The following is a 20,145-nucleotide window of genomic DNA, read 5'->3' on the forward strand; positions in this document are numbered from 1 at the left end:
TTTTGGTCAAATTTATGTTACACTGTGTAGTTTAGGGGTTTGGTCAACCGAACTGAATCCAACCAAATGCTTTTGATTTGGTTGTTTAGGCATTCCACCCTAATTCCATAAAGTCCATCGCAGAACCAAACAAATGTTGAGTAGGTTAATTCATCCAAACCTAAAGTGGTTTGGATCAAATAATGGAATTATGATTTAAAACCCGATAGTCAAACCTCTTGAAGTATATGAATATATGTTTTTATTAGTCTTTAGTTTCTTTCTATTTTTTTTAGTTGATAGAGTTTTAAGTGCGGAAGTTTGGTGTACATGTTGGAATTTTTGTAGAATAAAATCCATTTGACTACGCTACTTTTGAATTTTAAAGGAGCAAAGAGGCTTCACTAAGGGCAAAACACATAAGGTGTTAGGTTGAGCTCCCAATATTTGGTTTGGGGCATTAGCTCATTGAACATGATCACACATAAGGTGTTGTCGTTAACCATGGACGAAATAGAAAAAATGGAATGCATATAGACTAAGATGAGATACCTAAGCATGTTATGCAATTTTTTGGTTTGACTAAATGCCACTTAATGCGAGCGATTCTAGCTTTATATCTCATACAATTTTTTTATTCTCTCCTTTGCAGCCTGCTGAAGTATCTTAGCATGAAACTTTATAGATTACAATTCATATGCTCTTGACTGGATGACTACTTTCCCTTGAAGAACCAACATATATGATGATGTCATCTCATTTACTTTTTATTTAAAATCGACCTTGTTGAATAGATGAGTTATACGACCGGATAGTGAAGAAGTTTGTGTTGAGTCTAATTTCATGGTAAGAAGTTTGTGCCAAAATTGATGAAATGGAACTTCCTTTAATAAAAATAATAAAGATGATCCCACTCCCTTTGATTGAGAGAATCAAAGAAGCTGTTTATGAGTATTAATGTTGGAACTCTTAGAATTATAGGATAAATTGAACATCAAGCAGTCCAATACCATCTTCAGAGGGGAGTTCCTTAGCTATTAGCTTTATTAATTTAGTTTTCATAATCATTTTGAGAATAGTAACCATAAATTATGATAACTCTTAATAATCTAGATCAATCTATTAGAGATTTTGAAGCATTCAGGATTGCTGTGTATTTGTTTGCTTCGTTTCAATAAGCCTGCTAAAATGGTATAGCTTTTGGTCTCTGCTTATATGCTTAAAACTATATCTACCTTTCTCATACTGCAATTGATGGGAGCTTGGTGCACTGAGCTGCCATTTATGTTTTTCAATTTTTTGATGCATTTATCATTTGGTTTGCATGTTTTGCCGTTGAGAATTTCACATCACTGTAAATGTGTGTAGTGTGATCATAGTTCTAACTATATTCTGATTTGTTTTCTGATTTGCCAGCTTGTTTGTTCTATGAATGGAGTTGGGACCCAATTGATTGTCGTTTGCGGTAGAAGTGCTGTTGGAGCGCTGCGGGTACTGAGGCTGGGGTACGCTTTCTCTGCATTTTCTGCTGTTAGCTCTTTCTTTCAGAAAGTGTTTCTGCTGTGAGTGGTTTATATCAGGAAGTATATAGTACATAGCATCATTATTTGTTTCAGCTGCTGGTTGTTTTTGTTGTTTAACTGGTAGGAGTTTTTTCCGTTAGGCACATGGGACTGAAGGGATTTTAGGTTTCTGGTAATTTAGGTGCCTTTGACAGTCCCTTGTCATAGAATCGGAGACCCTGTATTGGTCGAATTCTGGGCTTCAGGTGTGGTCCCTGCTGTATGATTCATCCCATAAATAATTAATGATCTAGCAAAGGAATATGCAGGTAAGCTCAAGTGTTACAAACTCAATACTGATGAAAGTCCTTCAACTGCTACTCGGTATGGGATTCGAAGTATTCCAACTGTCACTTTCGTCAAGAACGGTGAAAAGAAAGATACGGTTATTGGTTCTGTGCCCAAAGCAACATTGACCAAAAATATAGAAAAATTCCTGTGAGATGGCAGACAAAGAAGGCTTCAGCTGGAAGTAAAGTTAATTTTCCCATTAGCGACATATCATCAAACCAATTATCTCAAGTTTGGATGATTTGCTTTCTTAAATAATCATTTATGGTGCTTCCATATGGTTTTTTTTTTTATACTATTTTAGCAAGTTGAAATCTCTTTTACATCTTTGGCAATTTTTTCCCACCTCTCACTCAATATTATACTGGAAACAGAGCTGCCTCCGTCAGATGAGAGGATAGTGAAAACAGTGGCAAGCCTAAGGAGGACTTGGCCAATAATGTCGTATACTACATAGTTCAAAGCGCCAATCTCAACCGCTCCACGAGTTAAACTTGTTAAACCTTCATCTTCTCTCGGTAAGAGGAATGGAGATAGTGGATCTCATTGTCCAAGACATTTTCCTACTTTGAAGTCTCTAGTTGAGCTTTCATTCACTAATATTAGACCCGAGGCCTAAAAATAAGCTCTATGGGCATACTACATGTCAAGCCTAGGCCTTGAATTTCTTTTGGTTCTAAAATGTTTAGTTATACGTGATTTAACATCACCACCTGCACTTTGTCTAGTAAGAGCATATATGAATATTAGATTGTACTTACTTTTTGTTTTGGGTGAAATTTCATTGCTTAATTATAATCATTAGATTAGATGCTATCATGTCACTTTATATGTGTATTTTCTAGTATTGAACTTCATTTATAGTAAAATCAAAATTCAACTTGGGAGTTGAGGACATCACACAGAACACCTAGAGAGAAATTCAAAGGTCTTCCTAACAATAAATCCTACTTAATAGGTAAAATCTGTTCCTAACAATACTGAAATTCAAATTTAAAAATTCTGTTATACTAATCAGCATAGCTAATCCTATTCAGCAGAATCAAAGGCCTTCCTCTCCTGATAATATTTTTCCACAAATGTATCCATATCATCATCCTGCACTATTCAATTCATCAATGCTGACTCAGTGATCTTCCTCTCCACAGAGGTGACGACGCCAAAAGCCACAGTTTGACGCTTGTCTCTGGCAACAAAACGGCTTCTTCCATGCTGACTCAGTGATCTTCCTCTCCACAGAGGTGATGACTCCAAAAGCCACAGTCTGACGCCTGTCTCTGGCAACAAAACGGCCGAGTGGAGGATATTGAGAGAAATCCTCTACAACCATAGGCTTGGTGGGAATCATCTTAATAACAGCAGCATCACCACTCTTCAAGAATTCAGGCTCCTTCTCAATTTCCTTACCATAAAACCCGTCAACCTTGGCAATAAGCTCAGCAAACATGACAGCGACGTGGGAGGTGTGGCAGTCAAGAACAGGTGTATAGCCATTTCTAATCAGGCCAGGCTCATTTGTGATGATAACATGCGATGTAAAGTGTGTGGCCTCCATGGCTGGGTCATCGATGGAGTCTGAGGCAACATAGCCTGGCTTGAGATCACCAGCAGCAATATTCTTGCAATCTAATCCCACATAGTCACCGGGAAAGGCGATAGGGACAGCTTCACCGTCCATCTGCACAGACTCGACTACATCTTGCAGCCCAGTTGGGGCAAAAGTCACAGCCATTCCAGGTTTCAAGTGACCAGTCACAACACGTCCTACAGGCACATTTCCAATTCCTCCAATCTTGTAGACACCATGAAGTGGTATTCGGAGAGGATTGAGAAATAGCCTCGCAGACAGAGGCAGTTTGATACGGTCAAGAGCTTCAAGAAGGGTGGGACCCTTGTACCAGTCAAGATTAGTAGAGCGCTCAATCAAGTTATCTCCCTCAAAACCAGAGATGGGAACAAATGGAACTTTGTCTAGGTTATAGCCAAGCTTTCCCAAAAAGGAATGAAGTTTGCTCTGAATTTCTTGAAACCTAAACATGCAGTAGTTAGCGGCATCCATCTGTAAAAGATAGACGATAGTTAGGTACTTAAATAAATGGATAATTAAAAAAAAAAATGAAATACAAGTTTAAAGGCGTTGAAAAAATAAATAGAAATACCTTGTTGATGCAGCAGATCAATTGAGGCACACCAAGAGTGCAGGCGAGAAGAGCATGTTCACGGGTCTGACCATGCTTAGAAAAACCAACTTCAAAACCACCAGGAGAGGAATCAACGATAAGAAGAGCGCAATCAGCATAGGATGTCCCATTAATCATGTTCTTAATATAATCCCTGTGTCCAGGGGCATCAATGACAGTGTACCGATACTGGTTTGTCTCAAAATTACGCATAGAAACGTCAATTGAGATACCTCTTTCACGCTCAGCCTTGAGCTTGTCAAGAACCCAAGCATACTTGAATGAACACCTGTCGATCTCAGCAGCTTCTTCCTCAAGACTGTCAATGACATGCTTGTCAATACATCCAAGCTTGTGGAGCAAATGACCAGTAGTGGTTGACTTCCCAGAGTCAACATGACCAATAACCACAATGTTAATATGAAACTTTTGCGTTGGCTTACCCATTATTAGTCCTTTGTTAAAGTTCAAATGGCAAAAAGATCTGCCAATTCAACAAAGAAAACAACAAGACATGAGTAAAATAAATAAATCTCAGTATTCATTCATTCAACAATAAAATACAGCATAAATCGGGCATGAAAATGAGTGTTTAAGTAAATCGAGCAAGTACAACATAAACCAAAAACAAACATGTAAATCAACATTCTGCTTTTCCTATTATGTTATATTATTATATGCATCAAATCAAATCAAATAATACCGAAACATGAATGATGAACACACTAAAAACACAAACGATGGAAAATACCTTGTGATAACAAATAAAAACTCGGGATTCAAAAACGATTCAGAATAAGAATTAATCAGACAGTTAAACTCAATCATTATTTATTCAATGAAGCATGTAAATATGTCAGACACGCATTGGTGTCTAAACACGGACACGATACCGACACATAAGATTGCATTAAATTATATGGTTTTCTTAAATTATTGCTGGCGTCAATGTTTGTATCTGCGCTTCAACTTTATTATCATAATTGAAAAGAAAAAGCAGAAAACAAACAAACAAAAACAATATCTAAGGATCATTCGTACTAAATCGTACAAAAAGTTTACCTTGAATGAAGCTACCCTGGCCGTAAGGTCAGTTAGCCGTAAATTCTGTTTCAATGTGGAACCCCTTCTCGAATACTGCGTATGCGGGAGCTTTAGTGCATCGGGTTGCCCGTTTTTTTTATATATAGTTTTCTAGTTACGCAGTCACCCTTTGTTATTTTGCTTGAAATCTAAGCAATCGTATTTTGATACAAAAAACACAAATTATATTTTGCTTGAAATCTAAGCAATCATTTATGATACAAAAATCACAAATTATATTATCGTAGGAGATATTAAATATTTTTAGTAAACTTTAATGAAATATTATATTTTTTATTTATAATTATTTTTTTAGGGGAAAAATAACTAAAATAAATAACCCCTAAAAAATCATTTTATTTCTTTTTTATTTAAAAATAAAAATATAAATGTTTGTTGTTTTCAAATTATAACAAATCAAACTAACTATGATTATCGATTTCAATGACACCAACAATATAACAAAAAAAATATAATCTAAATTCTTTTTTTTTAATGACACCAACAACAATCTTTCTTATAGAAATTGTTTAAGGGTATAATTGGGATAATGAAAAAGTAAGTATAAATATACTCATATAGTTTGTTACATTTTTTAAATGATAAAGAAAAAAAAACAAACACATATATATATATATATATATTCATATCGTGTTTGTTACATTTTTTTAATATTTAAATTTATACTTATCTATTTGTTAGATGTGTTATTTGTATTGAAAATTGAAAGTATTTTTGGATAAAGAAAAAGTCAACCCAAAAAAGTTGAAAATGGGTTGTTTTCTTTATATATAGTATATAATAGATAAATATTTATGCAACATTAAAAATATTCTAATTGAAATTTTAAATTACCAATGGGGTTTGGTCTAGCAAAAGAGCTGATTAAATTTCCACGATGTGGTGAATAAAAGTATAAAATCCCGACTACAGAAGATACGTACTATGTCTAGTGATTCTCAAATCTCGACTAGGATTACCTCCGGTGAAGCGATTCTTTTTTTCTTTTTTTGGAATACAAGAGGGGCAAAGCCCCAAAAAAAAAGAAACTAACAATTAACTAATCGTGGAGTGTAAGCTCCAACAATATCAACTAAATAAATAGAACTAAATTGAGCAGGACATTGCTCATATAAGATCATAGTAAAACCAGCATCACACGCCAAATTCGCCAAAGCATATGCACAATAGTTTACTTCTCTATATGAATGACAACTTTTAACCTTCCAATCCAACTCCAAAAGCCTTCTAATATTTTGAACCAAGGTTCACCCGGTAAGTGTCCCACCTTTTGCAAAAGAAATAGTGTTAACCGCTACTTGAGAATCAATATGAAGCTCCACCCTCAAAAACCCATGAGTTAGAGCCAACAGCAAACTTTCAAACACACCCCAAGCTCTGCAACATATGCACTACACGCTTCTAAATCTTTTGAAAAGCCACAAATCCACTCACTGTTGTCTCCCCTTAAAACTTCTCAACATCCTGCAATATCTTCTCCCTTAGCAGCTCCATCCGTATTTAGTCGAATCCATCCTAAACTAGGTGGCTGCCAATGGATATTTTCAATTACCTTATTATTATGATGCATGACAACATTGTTATTGGCTGTTACATCATAAATTTGTACCCTTTGCAACACTTCCAGCCAAGGTTTATTAGGCAACACACTTCCACTATCGTGGGTCATTTTGTTCCTCCAATACCATAATGAATGACAAATTCTGCTCTTTACCCAAACGGTTCTGCTCATTCCCAAAGTAAAAGTCCAAAATGCCCCTACGCATGTTAACATGCGTTAGTGTATTATGAGCGTATGTTAAGTCACGCTACGTGACTTAACATGCGTTAGTGTAGTATGAACGTGACTTAAGTCACGTACCACTTAGCACTAGCGCAAGTTAACTCACGCTAGTTGGCCGGTGAAGAACAAACGTTTTTCCAACTTTGGTCAGCTTTTCAACATTCAATGTACACGTTTTTTGACCACTTTGACACGTTTTTTTTGACCACATTTAAGTTAGATACAACCTAGGTTTCCATTTGTACCTATAAATACCCTCACATAGTTCCCATATTCCTCACATTATCTCCTCCCACTCTCTCACTCTAATTCTCTTCTTTCTGTTTTTTTTTCAATATTCTCTTTGGGGGTAAAAAGTGATCAAAATTCGTCGGGGTAAAATAGTGAGTAGCCGACTTGGGGAAGTGATCGACCCTTGGGATAATTTTAAATCTGCTTTTTTAACCGCAGAAACTTTTTACTGTGGGTAAAAAGAACTTCTTGTGGTAAAAAAAACCAGATTTAAATTTAGCCCAAGGGTTGATGATGTATTTTCCCCAAGAAGGCTGCTCACTATTTTACCCCACGAAGATTGATTACTTTTTACCCCAAAAAGGATAAAATAAGTAGATTTAGTGAATTAGTTCAATATTTATGTATGAATAATTGTAATGAATAATTGTAATGTATGAATTATCAATGAAATGAGATATTGTTATATTTACTTTTATTTATATTTAGTCCATTTGCTTTTATTAATTTAGTCCATTTACTTTTATTTATATTTGTATTTATTTAAAGAATAATATCGAATCAATAATTTAGAATAATGTTACCAAAATAATTTCAGAATAATGTTAATAAAATAATTTAGAATAAAGTTAAGAAAATAATTTAGATTAATGTAAACAAAATAATTTAGAATAAAGTTAAAAAATTAATTTAGAATAATAATAAGAAAATAATTTAGATTAATGTAAACAAAATAATTTTAGAATAATGTGAATAAAATAATTTAGAATAAAGTTAAGAAAATAATTTAGATTAATGTAAAAAAAAATTATAATAAAGTTAATAAATTAATTTAGAATAAATTCCTTAAATGTAACAAAAAAAAGGCCTAATTGAAAATTATTTAGTGCATAGTTTTTATATGCACTAAATGCAGTCAAAAAACAGTAAAAAAAAACGTGTAAAAATCAATAAAACCATGGTTGAATAACCGACCAAAGTCCAACAAACGTGTTCTTGAGTTGTGACCACCGGCCTAAATAGCGTGAGTTAACTCACGCTAGTGTTAATCCTGGGCTCAAGAACACGTTTTTTTTGACTTTGTTCAATGCATTTTAATTGATTTTACACGTTTTTGTTAAGTTTTTACACGTTTTTTGACCCTATTTATGGTAAATATAATCTATGTTACAATCTCCCCTTATACACACACCTCTAAACTTCCCCATTTTCTCACACCATCTCCCATTCTCACTCTCTCTCCCTATGAATCTTCTTCCTTTCCTTCTCTTTTTCCTTCTTTATTTTGGTGTAAAAAAAGAAAGGATGATAAGTAGTGGGAATGCTGGGGAAAAGATAAGTAGTGAGCAGCTTTCTTGGGAAAAGAACCACATTGGGTAAAACTAAATGTGCAGATTTAGTTTTACCCCAGGAAGGTTGGTTTTCTTGTGGTTTATTTTTAGTTTTACACCAGGAAGATAGGTTTTCTGGTGGTTTTTATTTTTTTGCAGATTTAGTTTTACCCCATTGTAAATGTAATAAGAATTATATTAATAAAATGATATTTTATATCCATTATTTTTGTTTCTTTATTTTTGTTAATTGTTGCATTTATTTTACGATTGCGTATTGAAGAATTAGAATAAATTCAGCGTGAATTCGAATAAATATTGCGATAGCGTGAATTCGAATAAAAAGTGCGATAGTATGAATTCGAATAAAATAAAAAGTACGATAGCGTGAATTCGAATAAAAAGCGCGATAACGTGAATTCGTATAAAATAAAAATTGCGATAGCGTGAATTCGAATAAAAAGTGCGATAGCGTGAATTCGAATAAAATAAAAATTGCGATAGCGTGAATTCCAATAAAAATTGCGATATCGTGAATTCAAATAAAAATTGCGATAGAGGTATCGTTACATTACATAAACGACATGTATGTCAACAATTACATTACATTCCGGAATGTACCTTCCAAGTGCAACAATTATCTTACCACTGAATGGGGCAAATTCAAACTTGCTAAGCAGCAGGACTCCAACATTCGATGAGCATCTTGAACGATGGTATTCAAGTGCCAACGAAATGAGGTCCATTCCTTGACACTTGAATACCATCGTTCAAGATGCTCATCGAATGTTGGAGTCCTGCCGATTAACAAGTTTGAATTGCCCCATCCAGTGTAAGACAATTGTTGTAGTTGGAATGTGCAATCCAACTACAACAATCATCTTACCTCTGAAATGGGGTAAATTCAAACTTGCCAAACAACATGGACTCAAGCATTTCGCTCGACATTCATGCTTTCCTTTTAAAAGAATAAATTTTTGTTAGGCTTGATTTAGATTAAGGTATTCAAGTGCCACCGAAATGAGGTCCATTCCTTGACACCTAATACCTTCATCTAAACCAGCCTAACAAGAATTTAATCTTTTCAAAGGAAAAACATGAATGCCGAGCGAAATGCTTGAGTCCTCGCCGTTTGGCAAATTTGAATTACCCCATTTCAGAGGTAAGACAATTGTTGTAGTTGGAATGCACCGTACCCTAACTAACGACGATCTTCTGGCAGAATCAAGCTGTTGATGATATCTTCAGTTGATCTCAGCAACGTCACCCGCATATCGATCCACTGGAACTTGGTGTGCTCCCAAAACATGCTCGTCACGTTTTCGTCGTTCTTTAACTCCACCCAAGTGAATGATACCCTCCGATCGTCGAGCTTTGGACGTTTATACCGAACGTTTTGCACCCTCCTCTTGTCTCTGGTGTTGACTCCTTGGTTGAATTCATTCAGTTGATCCTTGAGACCTCTTAACGTTACATCAAGGCACTGAACCTTCAACCTCTGAGGTTCTCCGCTGTTGAATTGTGCATGAACGTCGATCCACCCGGCCATTGCTTCAAATCTACACAATTACAAATTAAACGCAATCAATGAAAAACTCATTCAAACATTTCATCAAACACTTGGAGTGCAAATTATACATAAACCCTAAAAATAATAACTACAACATAAACATGCAAAGATCTAAATAATTAAGCAATATTACTCATTTGCATGTAACATTGTATCATATGTTGCAAAAAAAAAAAAATTAAACAAACCCTAAATCTAAAAAAAATCTAATCTAAGTGTAAAAAATCTAACATAATCATGCAAACATCTAAACATCATAACAATTAAGCACTATAAGTCATTTGCATGTAGCATTCTATCATTTCTTGCAAAAAAAATTAAAATTTTAACAAAACACTAAACCAAAAAAAATTCTAGATTAAGTGAAAAAAATCTATCATACCAACATAATTTAAGTGAAAGCTTACTTGTTCTTATTGTTGTAGTGTTGTTTGATTTGAAGTTGAAGGAATTTTGGAGTTGTGTAATTTGAGAGAGAATTGAGATTTGAGTGTGTTGTGTTAGATAATGAGGCAGCTGCCTGGGCTTATTACAGCACGCAACGCAACTTAAGTCACGCAGCGTGGCTTAAGTTGCGTTTATTTTCTAACTAGCGCATGTTAACTCACGTAACGCATGTTAACATGCGTAGGGGCATTTTGAACTTTTACTTTGGGAATGAGCAGAACCGTTTGGGTAAAGAGCAGAATTCATGAATGACATGCAGATGCCCAAAATTCAGACCAATTCTTCATGACACCCATTCCTAGCTATGTATTCATATTTAATACTATCCATTGCTAAAAATTAGCATTAAAAAAATTGTCACAGTGTTGAAGACCAACCATATTAAGCCAAATGCCAACAGCTAGCGGACAATCTCGCAACACATGCAACGCGGTGTCAACGACGTCGCCGCAATGATAACAGAACTCCGGCCCAAAAGGTGCAATTCTATGGTAAACCTAAAACAAATTCATATAATTTTTTTTTTGAATATTAAAACAAATTCATATAATTAATATTATTTTATTTTATTTTTTATAATTATTTAATATGAACAAATTTAATAAGGGTTAAGACTATTATTTAATGTAATATAGAAATTTGTGCATAAGGATTTCTTTATAATGAAATGCATAAGACTTTAGTCCTCTTTGGATTGACTTATTTGAGCTTATTTAATCACATAAGTTTAGTGAGGTTATTTGGGAGAACTTATGAAAACAGCTTATGACTTTTTTCATAAGCTTTTTTCAACTTGTTTTCACAAGTTATCCAATAAAAAAACAATATATAGCATATACAAAAACAATTTAATGTTATTTTATCTTTTGCTATAAAAATAGCTTATGCAAGCTTATACATAAGTGCTTATCATGATTTGTCAAAAAAAAAATCCCCTATCATGATAAGCACTTATCCTATAAGCAGCAAATAGATGTTTATACAAACATCCCCTTGATACCACTTATATATTTAGTAAAAAAAGTGGCTTATATTTTATAATTTGATTTACATTCATATTTTTTACTACTATAATTTGCTTTTATAATAATTGAATAAAATTTTAACTTTGAGTAAAAACATTCTTTAACTATCAATGAATTTTTTTTTTGGTAGAAATAAGTGTTTGTTTATATAGATGCTTGTTTATATCTCATATATAGAAACTAAAACAAATTAACATATTGCAGAAGTTTATCATATCTCTGATGTGAAAGGTCAAGAGGGACAATTGTGTGTACCGGTGAGTCGTCAGGGTTCATCGGTGGTGTTTGCTTGGACCGGACGCTTCTGCTGACTTTTTTTTTTAAGAAGCTAAATTAGTCACCCAAATTGACGTTCCACTGACTTGCCGTACACGTATCATCAGAATTATGACCCTGATTGATTGAGTGGAGCAATGGAAAGAATGGCACAGTGTTGGTGATGAGGACTGGGTTCTCTTTTACAAGGGTGTTCTTTTGAGGTGAGTAGTGGTGACGAGTGTTATGGATGTCGTTTTTTAGTGGTTGGTTAGTATAGGAGTCAGTTTTAGGGGGATGTTTATTTTGGTGGGTGTTGTCCTTATGGCTGTTGATCGTAGGGGTGATTGATGTTTGTTTTTGGGTGTTCCGTCTATATAGGGCGCCTTAGTTTGTACTTTTTGTAACACCGTTCTCTGTTCGTCTTGTGCAGAGACTTGGTTTTTAATAAAATTTTGCTGATTCAAAAAAAAAGAGTTACTAGTAGTTCTAGCATTGCTATGTTGTACCATATAATGTGCATAAGGTTTAGATATGTGTAACATAATGGTTCTACCAATTACTTAAGACTTGAGAGGTTATTGAAAATACATGACAAATCTGACCTTGATTGGAGGCTCGACCCCATACAAATATTTTTTTTAAAGTAAATAGGGTTATTAGTCCTTGAAAGTGTAATAATCGGTCAATTTAGTCCCTAAAATCTACGAAATAGCAAATTAGTCCTTTAAATTAAAGAATATCAATCAATTTAGTTCCTCCATCAAAGTATGTCTTTAGTAAACATCCATCAAAACCAACAAAAGGCATATATATTGTCTTTTACTGCATCAAAACAAGCATAAACCTTTAAAATTGTGGCACAAACTTAGAAAAAGGACTAAATTAACTGATATTTTTCAATTCAAGGGACTAAATTGCTGTTTTGAAAATATGAGGGACTTAATTAACTGTTTCTTACAATTTCAAAGACTAAAATGTCAATTTACTCTCCTTCTTCCAGCTTAAAAATACATATAATGGCTACCAAATATCAATCAGTGAACTTCAACAAAAAACTTGATCATAGTTGCATAATTGCAGGTGATATAGTTGTGCTTGCCTTAAGCACTGAAGCTGCCATAATGCGCCGAACTATAGCAATTGATGTAAGAATTGCAACAGCCAATAGCCATGATAAAAGTCATAAAGGATAGTGACAACGCGTAGATGAGCCAGCTCCTGAAACCGAAATTTGTTTGTAAGGTTTACATGATAAAGTCATCAATGCAGAGGGAGAGGGAGAAATTATAGAATAAATATATACTAACTCGGGCACAATGATTCTTACCCTTCCATATATGTGAATGTAAGTATCATGCTCACCAATGATGGGTGTTATAGTGTAATTTCCTATCCATCCACTAAAAATCAGGAAGGGAAGGAAACATTAACTCAGCATTTCGTTTGATCGATGTTTGCAAAGATAAAAATGAAAAGATTTGGCAAGATAATGCTAAAGTTATATCAGCAAGTACAATATATTTCAACAATAAACACCAACTATATTATGTGTATCAAGTCATAATACAAAAGCTAACCTTCAAGACAACTGAGTGAGAATTGATATACTTGTGAATGGACTTATCAATGACAGTGTCTTCATTGATGCTAACTCCACCCATCTACTGCCAATGCTTTAAAGACACATTTGATGCTCTAGCAATGAATTGACAACTCCATTAAACTACACAAAATAGTATGCTTAAAGAATAAGGTATTTCGAACCCTAGTGAAGGAGAAAATACTAACATAACAACTAATATATTGACATATGCACATCCAAAATAAAAATGTAGATAGAATATTGACAGTTCTTTAACATCCTCTCCTCTTTTTCTCACGAGGAGCAATAATGCGACCACGCCGACCAGGATAAAAAATTAAAGCAATACATCCATACGACACAAGCATTAGCTTGCATACAACAAAACATGACATCTATGAATGCGTTAGAATGGAAAAGTTATCTCACCATTAACAGTAGGAATTTTGACAGGATAACAAGGGACGTGAAGTTGAAGAGAGGAGTTTCTAATTTCAACTTGGTTAGGATTTTGCCGGTATTTGAGCTCCAATTGATTAAGCACTGCATACTTGTCCCTACACACATTTCCTTTGTAGACTAGCCTAATAAACCACAGTATCAGTTATCACAAATTACACAACCATGGCAACAAAAAGGAAGAATAAAATTATGTGCTTCAAATTTCTATACAATCAAGTCCCGTTTCTAACTTACGCAGATAAAGTTCCCCAGAAACCACACAAACAACAATAGAGTACAGTTCCTCAGCAACCAATCATGATAGTGTGTGCATGGATCAATGTTTTAAAAATCGAACCGGACGATTCAACCTATTGAACCAGAACTGACACTGTCTATGATTCGGCTATTTGAGTAGTTCGGCCGCAGTTTCATCTCAGTTTGAGCGGTTTAAAGCAATTGAACAATGACCGATGCCTGTTCAATGTCTGCTTCAGTTATTAAAACATTGGCGTGGATAGATATGCATAAACAGATAGACAAAACCAATGATGGGAAATTTATCTTCTCTATAACAAATATTTCATGCTATAAGAAGCAAACACCCAATTTTGCTAAGCAAGGAATATTTCGTGTAGATTTAGTGCTTGTTTGAATTAGCTTATTTGAGCTTGTCTACTGGCATAAGTTTTGTGAGACTGTTATGGAGAACTTCTGTAAAGAGATTATGACCTTTTTCATAAGCTTTTTTCAGCTTATTTTCATAAGTTCTCCAAGATTTCTTATGAAAACAACTTATATCATATACAAAAACAATTTAACTTTATTTTAACGTGAAATAGCTTATGTAACAATTTGTCTATCCTAACAGGCCCTTGCTGAATAATCATCCTAATTGGCAATCCAGGGAACAAAAAGTAAAGCAGAAAATCTAGGACAACATCCATTGCAAATTTTTCCTTAAGAAAAAACATACCATAAAAGAAACTCATAGCATCTGATGACTATAGTTCAAACTTCTAAACTAAAACTTGCCAATTACAGAAACAAAATACACAATGAGATAAATTTGAGACTTAAAGATTTATACCTTTATGGGTTTCCTTTGTTGAAAGCAAAACTGGAGTTAACAGTCATGGCAACCCAAAAAACAGTAAAGATGACAAGAGCAGTTATGTCTTTGCATTTCCTGTTATGCTTTATGATCATGTTTCCATCCGGACAGTTTCATCACATACCATATGGACAGTTTCATCACTTGATGAGTAAGTAACCCCTCATTTTGAATATTGTATCTATCTATGTATCTAACTATTGTAAAGTAACAAGCTCGACTTAGTTTAACATTGAAGGAACTCACTTGAAGAGATGTAGATATCAAGTACAACAAGAGACAGAAGTGGTGTACTGTGAAAGGAAGGACTATGAAAGAGACTCTGAAAAGCTTAAGTATGTAATACTCTCTCCGTTTCAAAATGAGTGTCTCTTTAGCCAATTGCACACATATTAAGGAATGTAATAATGTTGTCCAATGATATGATATTTTTACTAAAATATCCTCGCTAGTTATTGGTGCATTTGTCATCATTATAAATTAAAGTACAAAATGATGCTTTGGAAGTTGTGTGGATAATAATAATTAAGGATACTATTGGAAAAAAATGATTAATAGTACATTCAAAAGTGAGAATGACATTCATTTTGAAACAAATTATTTTTGCTAAAGCGACACTCATTTTGAAACGGAGGGAGTAATATTAATCAGCATTAATTTTCACCTTTAATTTTAAGTTTGGTCAAGAAATAATTCTACTCCCTGTAGATTTTTTCAGCGAAGCTAATCATATTTGAATCATTATCGGATATTAAATGTAAAAGCACTGTTGGTTGAGATTTGAACATTGAGTTAGAGTGATGATATTTGAACAACACATAAAAGATGTCTTGTAAACAATTAAGGTAGGTCTTTACAAATTCAAGTTCCGCCTGTAAATTGTGGTGGAGAAAAAATTATTAAAAATTGAAAATGTAGATGAACAATACTAATATGTCCACTTTCATAAGTGGTCCACAATAAACTAGTATTTAAAAAATGTTTAAAACTCAAACGACAACATATGTCATCTCTTTGTTGTAGATATTAATGACCGTCCTCGTTTTTACAATTGAAATAATGACTTAATTCATACTAGTTTTATTAAAACAAAGAAAAATAAATGTCTAACTCGTTTTGAACTGTCATCAATCAAGTAACCATCTTAGTTGTAAATGCACGATATGCAGGTCTGAAACGATAGTTGACTACTATTAGAGATACTAGTTGTAGTAGTATATATACTTGTAATAACCCCATTAGTGGGATAACTTCATCATATTGTAATATCCAATTTCCATCAATACAAAGAGCTTTTCTATATTTCTCTCTTTCCTTCCATGGATGCCATGTTTCCTAACAACTACCGTACATCAATGAACGATGGTTGACTGCCGTTGAGGTAAAATGGTTCGTCCTGGGTGTCTGAGAGAAAACCATGGGTGTCTAAAGAGCCATTTTCCAAAGGTTTGTAGAGAGCATTTGGGGTAAAAAAATAGTATTATCAATAATGGCCCGATGATCAAAAGAATATGAGAGAAATTGCTCTTTAGGCGCCCACATTGCTAAAAGACCCCTTAAAATTCTGAAAGTGCCCATGTACACAACTATCATATTAAATTTCGATACTTTTACATTCTAAAATGGATGCTCTTAGAAGTTACATTCTGGATTCTCAGAAGTTATCTTCCGATTGTTGAAACTCATGAACATTTTGCAACCACATTTTCAAACCTTGCACAAATTTTAGTTGATACCCTAGCTGAGAAATTGGATCACCATTCAACTTTCTTTAAGGAGAATTGCTTGCCCAACATATGTTATCTTAGACTGAACAAATATCCTTTGCGTCCCATTCAATATGTTAGGATTCATGGTCTAATGCCACATAAACATAGTGATTGTTTCACCATATTATATCAAGATTAGGTTGTAAACGATGGAAACTAGGTCACAGTTAAACCCAAACCATGAGGGTCTTATAATTAACATTGGAAATAACACGTGTTGGGCAAGAAATTATCCTTAAAGAAAGTTGATATTTTTTAGTGACCTTAAAGAAAGTTGATTGGTGACCCAATTTTTCAATTAGGATATCAACTAGTATATGTACATGTTTTGAAACTATGGTAGTAAATCGTTCATGAGATTCAACAATGAGAGGTAACCTCCAAGAATCTCGAAATATTTGGTTGTTATCCTCTCCATTTTCTAAAAGAATTGGAGTGTCCATTACTATAATTGTAAAGTACATAAAAGATATAAATGCATGTATTTCAAGAATTGAATATATTAATTGAATATTTATACACAAAATATAGTAATAACAATGTCCATTTATTTTATGCAATGCAGGTGATCTTTACTCTAACTTTTGATAGTTATATATAGGGGCATTCTTGAAAAATCGAGAGGCCTAAAGAGCAATTTATGTATTTCTGATTTGGATGATAAGATTTTGCTTCAACTAATTTGAACTAATGATTAAAAAGTTGAAGATTCAGGGTTTAAGTCCAAAAACTAACGTAACAATTAATATATATTAACATTTGTTATTAAAAGGGAAAAAAAACAAACAAAAAACATCACCACATGTCACTTTATTTAGTAAGAGCACCTATGATTATTTTTTGAAAGGTACTTCTATGAATATTATCTTGTAGTACCTTTTTTTTTATTTATTTTGGGTGAAATGTCATCGCTTAGTTGTAATCATTGAATTAGAATGTCATCAAGGTCACTTTATGTGTATTTTCTCGTATTGAACTTGGATTTATAGTAAAATCAAAATTCAACAAGCAGCAACAAAGAGAAAAATGATGAGGGTGACAGACAGCTTCCGTGATATGAGGAACGAGAACGACAGCACTAATAGTTGACTTGGGAGTTGAGGACATCACACAACACAACACCTAGAGAGATTTCATTGAAGGTTGTTAAATCAATTTTAAACTAAAGTATTAATAAAGAAATTAAGAATGTTGAACCATAAAGTGAGGGGGAAAATCAGCACCTTCATTCACGGACAATACTTCAATGTCAAAGTTCGTTCGGGTTTGCACGATAGATTTTAAAAAATAGGCTTAATTACTTTTTTGGTCCCTTAACTTATTTTTTTGTTTCGTTTTGGTTCTTTAACTATTAAAAGTTTCATTTTGGTCCCTTAACTTACTTTTTGGTTTCATTTTGGTCCCTTAACTATTAAAAGTTTCGTTTTGGTCCCTTGACTTAATTTTTGGTTTCGTTTTGGTCCCTTAACTCTTCCTCCGTCAACCACTTTGGTCCTTTAGGTTAGGATGAATGTATTAGAGTTAAGGGACCAAAACGAAACCAAAAAATAATTTAAGGGAGCAAAACGAAACTTTTAATAGTTAAGGGACCTAAAGAAAACCCAAAAATAAGTTAAGGGACCGAAACGAAACTTTTAATAGTTAAGAGACCAAAACGAAACCAAAAAATAAATTAAGGGACCAAAAGAGTAATTAAGCCTTAAAAATAATATGGATTGCCCAACTTGTGTGTTTTATTTTAAGAATTTGGAAACATTAAAATGAAGGGTTAATTAAGTTTTTAATCCCTATAAATATTCACAGTTTTGTTTTTAGTCCCTACAAAATAAAATCACATTTTTTAGTCCCTGTGACATTTACCTCAAGCATTTTAGGGACTAAAAATACTGATGGAAAAATTTTATAGAGACTAAAAATGCTGATGGAAAATTTTATAGGGACTAAAATTGTTAATGGAAAATTTTATAGGGACTAAAAAGTGTGATTTTATTTTGTAGAGACTAAAAACAAAATTCTGAATATTTATAGGGACCATTTACTTAATTAACCCTAAAATGAATGAATAAAATCAATGGAATTGGTGCGGTGGGAAGAGATACACTCTCACAGCGTGTTAAATCAAAATTCTAAATTTTAACCGGGAGATAAGTAAACATATATAAAATATTGACAATGTTTCCTTTGTTAGAGAATCAATCATTATTATAGACTGGACCAAACTTTATCAAACAAGAAAACATAAGTGTATCATGATAATGATCTAGTTCAGGTTATGCTATATACTAGCCCTAGAGTACACCCAAGTTATGAGTCCGAAAGGCGGCGAAGATAGCATTATTTTTATGAGGTGGCTACAAAAGCGAATAGTAAATTTAACTAATAAACAATAAAAATTCACAATAACTATTACGGATATAAAATGTAATAGATATAATTTACTAATTAGCAATAATTTACTAATTACTTATGAATAAAGGGTTTATTTTTACAATAATAAAGTGCCGTTAAATATGTTTGGATCAATAGTGATAGATTTTTTTTTGTGAAGAAGTGATAGATTGTTTTTATTGTCATGTTTTCATTGTCAATCAATCAATTTTTCGTTTTTTTTTATGTTCACCCTCCAGTTTCTAAAAGACAAGATCAAATAATCTGAAGTTCGATTGAAAAGCAAGTAAAGTCAGAATAATTTCACCTAAAATCAAACTTGGGGTAGCCAAATATATATTATCTGGGGTAGCTTAATATAAAAATATACCACCTCATTCAATAATTTTTTTTACTATGGGGTAGCCATAGCTACCCCTTCCATAGGAAAGCAATCGCCCCTGAGTCCGAAGACACAATGAAGATCGCGCGATGGTGATCACATAATGATTTGTCAATAGTTGTCTTTGAAAACAACTGTCCAATTAGGGTTTCTATCTAGAAACCCTAGTTGTCTTCTTATAAGTGCTAACTTGTGACTTAGGTCAATGTGCACATCCTCTAAACCCTATAACCTCATACTCTTGATGAATCACTGACTTGAATGTCTCAGTGTTTGCAAATACATTGCCTCCTCCATGGTGTAGTCACCATCCTCATCCGCTCAGTTGTCTCTCAAACCGTTAATTAAGGTCCGCTATGGATCAAACATATTATTTTTCTTTTACGCCTAACACAACTTACACCAAAGTCGGAAAAAAAAGGAAATAATATGAAGACAATCACCAATGACCACCCCAGATTTTTGGAATTTTTTTAATATAAACTAGTTACAAACCCGTGCTTCGCACGGGGTTGAATAACGTATCTTTTAAAAAAATTATTCGAAAGAAAAAATGAGCAAATTAAGGAATATTGCACAAATATTAGAAATATTTATCAAAGCCTAACCAAGTTTTGATTCATGAAAAGAGCATATATTTTGTTCATGAGACCAGAAAAACAACATAATAATTAAGATGAAATTACTAATTGGAACCAATAAAGAAAC

At 33.4% G+C, this 20,145-nt stretch overlaps 2 protein-coding genes and 1 long non-coding RNA gene across 4 annotated transcripts; 1 reads left to right on the forward strand and 2 right to left on the reverse strand.

Annotated features, from left to right (window-relative positions):
• Positions 1 to 1,748: 1,748 nt before the first annotated feature.
• LOC146949843 (thioredoxin M-type, chloroplastic-like) lies at positions 1,749 to 2,108 on the forward strand. The gene is given in 2 exon segments (XM_085745862.1): positions 1,749 to 1,775; positions 1,777 to 2,108. Coding segments are annotated over 2 exon segments (219 nt in total). The 5' UTR covers positions 1,749 to 1,763; the 3' UTR covers positions 1,984 to 2,108.
• A 549-nt stretch (positions 2,109 to 2,657) lies between these two features.
• On the reverse strand, positions 2,658 to 5,301 carry LOC146949844 (elongation factor 1-alpha-like). 2 transcript variants are annotated; one of them, XM_085745864.1, is made up of 3 exons: positions 5,075 to 5,301; positions 3,992 to 4,496; positions 2,658 to 3,891 (listed from the first exon to the last, which is right to left on the reverse strand). In XM_085745864.1, the coding sequence occupies exons 2-3, from the start codon at positions 4,457 to 4,459 to the stop codon at positions 2,959 to 2,961; spliced, it is 1,401 nt and encodes a 466-aa protein (XP_085601990.1). In that variant the 5' UTR covers positions 4,460 to 4,496; positions 5,075 to 5,301; the 3' UTR covers positions 2,658 to 2,958. The 2 variants fall into 2 exon arrangements, with proteins under 2 accessions (XP_085601990.1, XP_085601989.1); XM_085745863.1 differs by lacking the exon at positions 5,075 to 5,301 and adding an exon at positions 4,764 to 5,038.
• A 7,015-nt stretch (positions 5,302 to 12,316) lies between these two features.
• Positions 12,317 to 15,237, reverse strand: LOC146949845 (uncharacterized). Its single transcript, XR_015025443.1, has 4 exons — positions 13,773 to 15,237; positions 13,339 to 13,456; positions 13,089 to 13,161; positions 12,317 to 12,979 (listed from the first exon to the last, which is right to left on the reverse strand). It is a non-coding gene; the product is annotated as an uncharacterized LOC146949845 (long non-coding RNA).
• Positions 15,238 to 20,145: the final 4,908 nt, after the last annotated feature.

Source organism: Medicago sativa, chromosome 2 (genome assembly GCF_051527215.1).
Source record: "Medicago sativa cultivar Bolivia chromosome 2, Bolivia_mono, whole genome shotgun sequence".
NCBI lineage: Eukaryota > Viridiplantae > Streptophyta > Magnoliopsida > Fabales > Fabaceae > Medicago > Medicago sativa.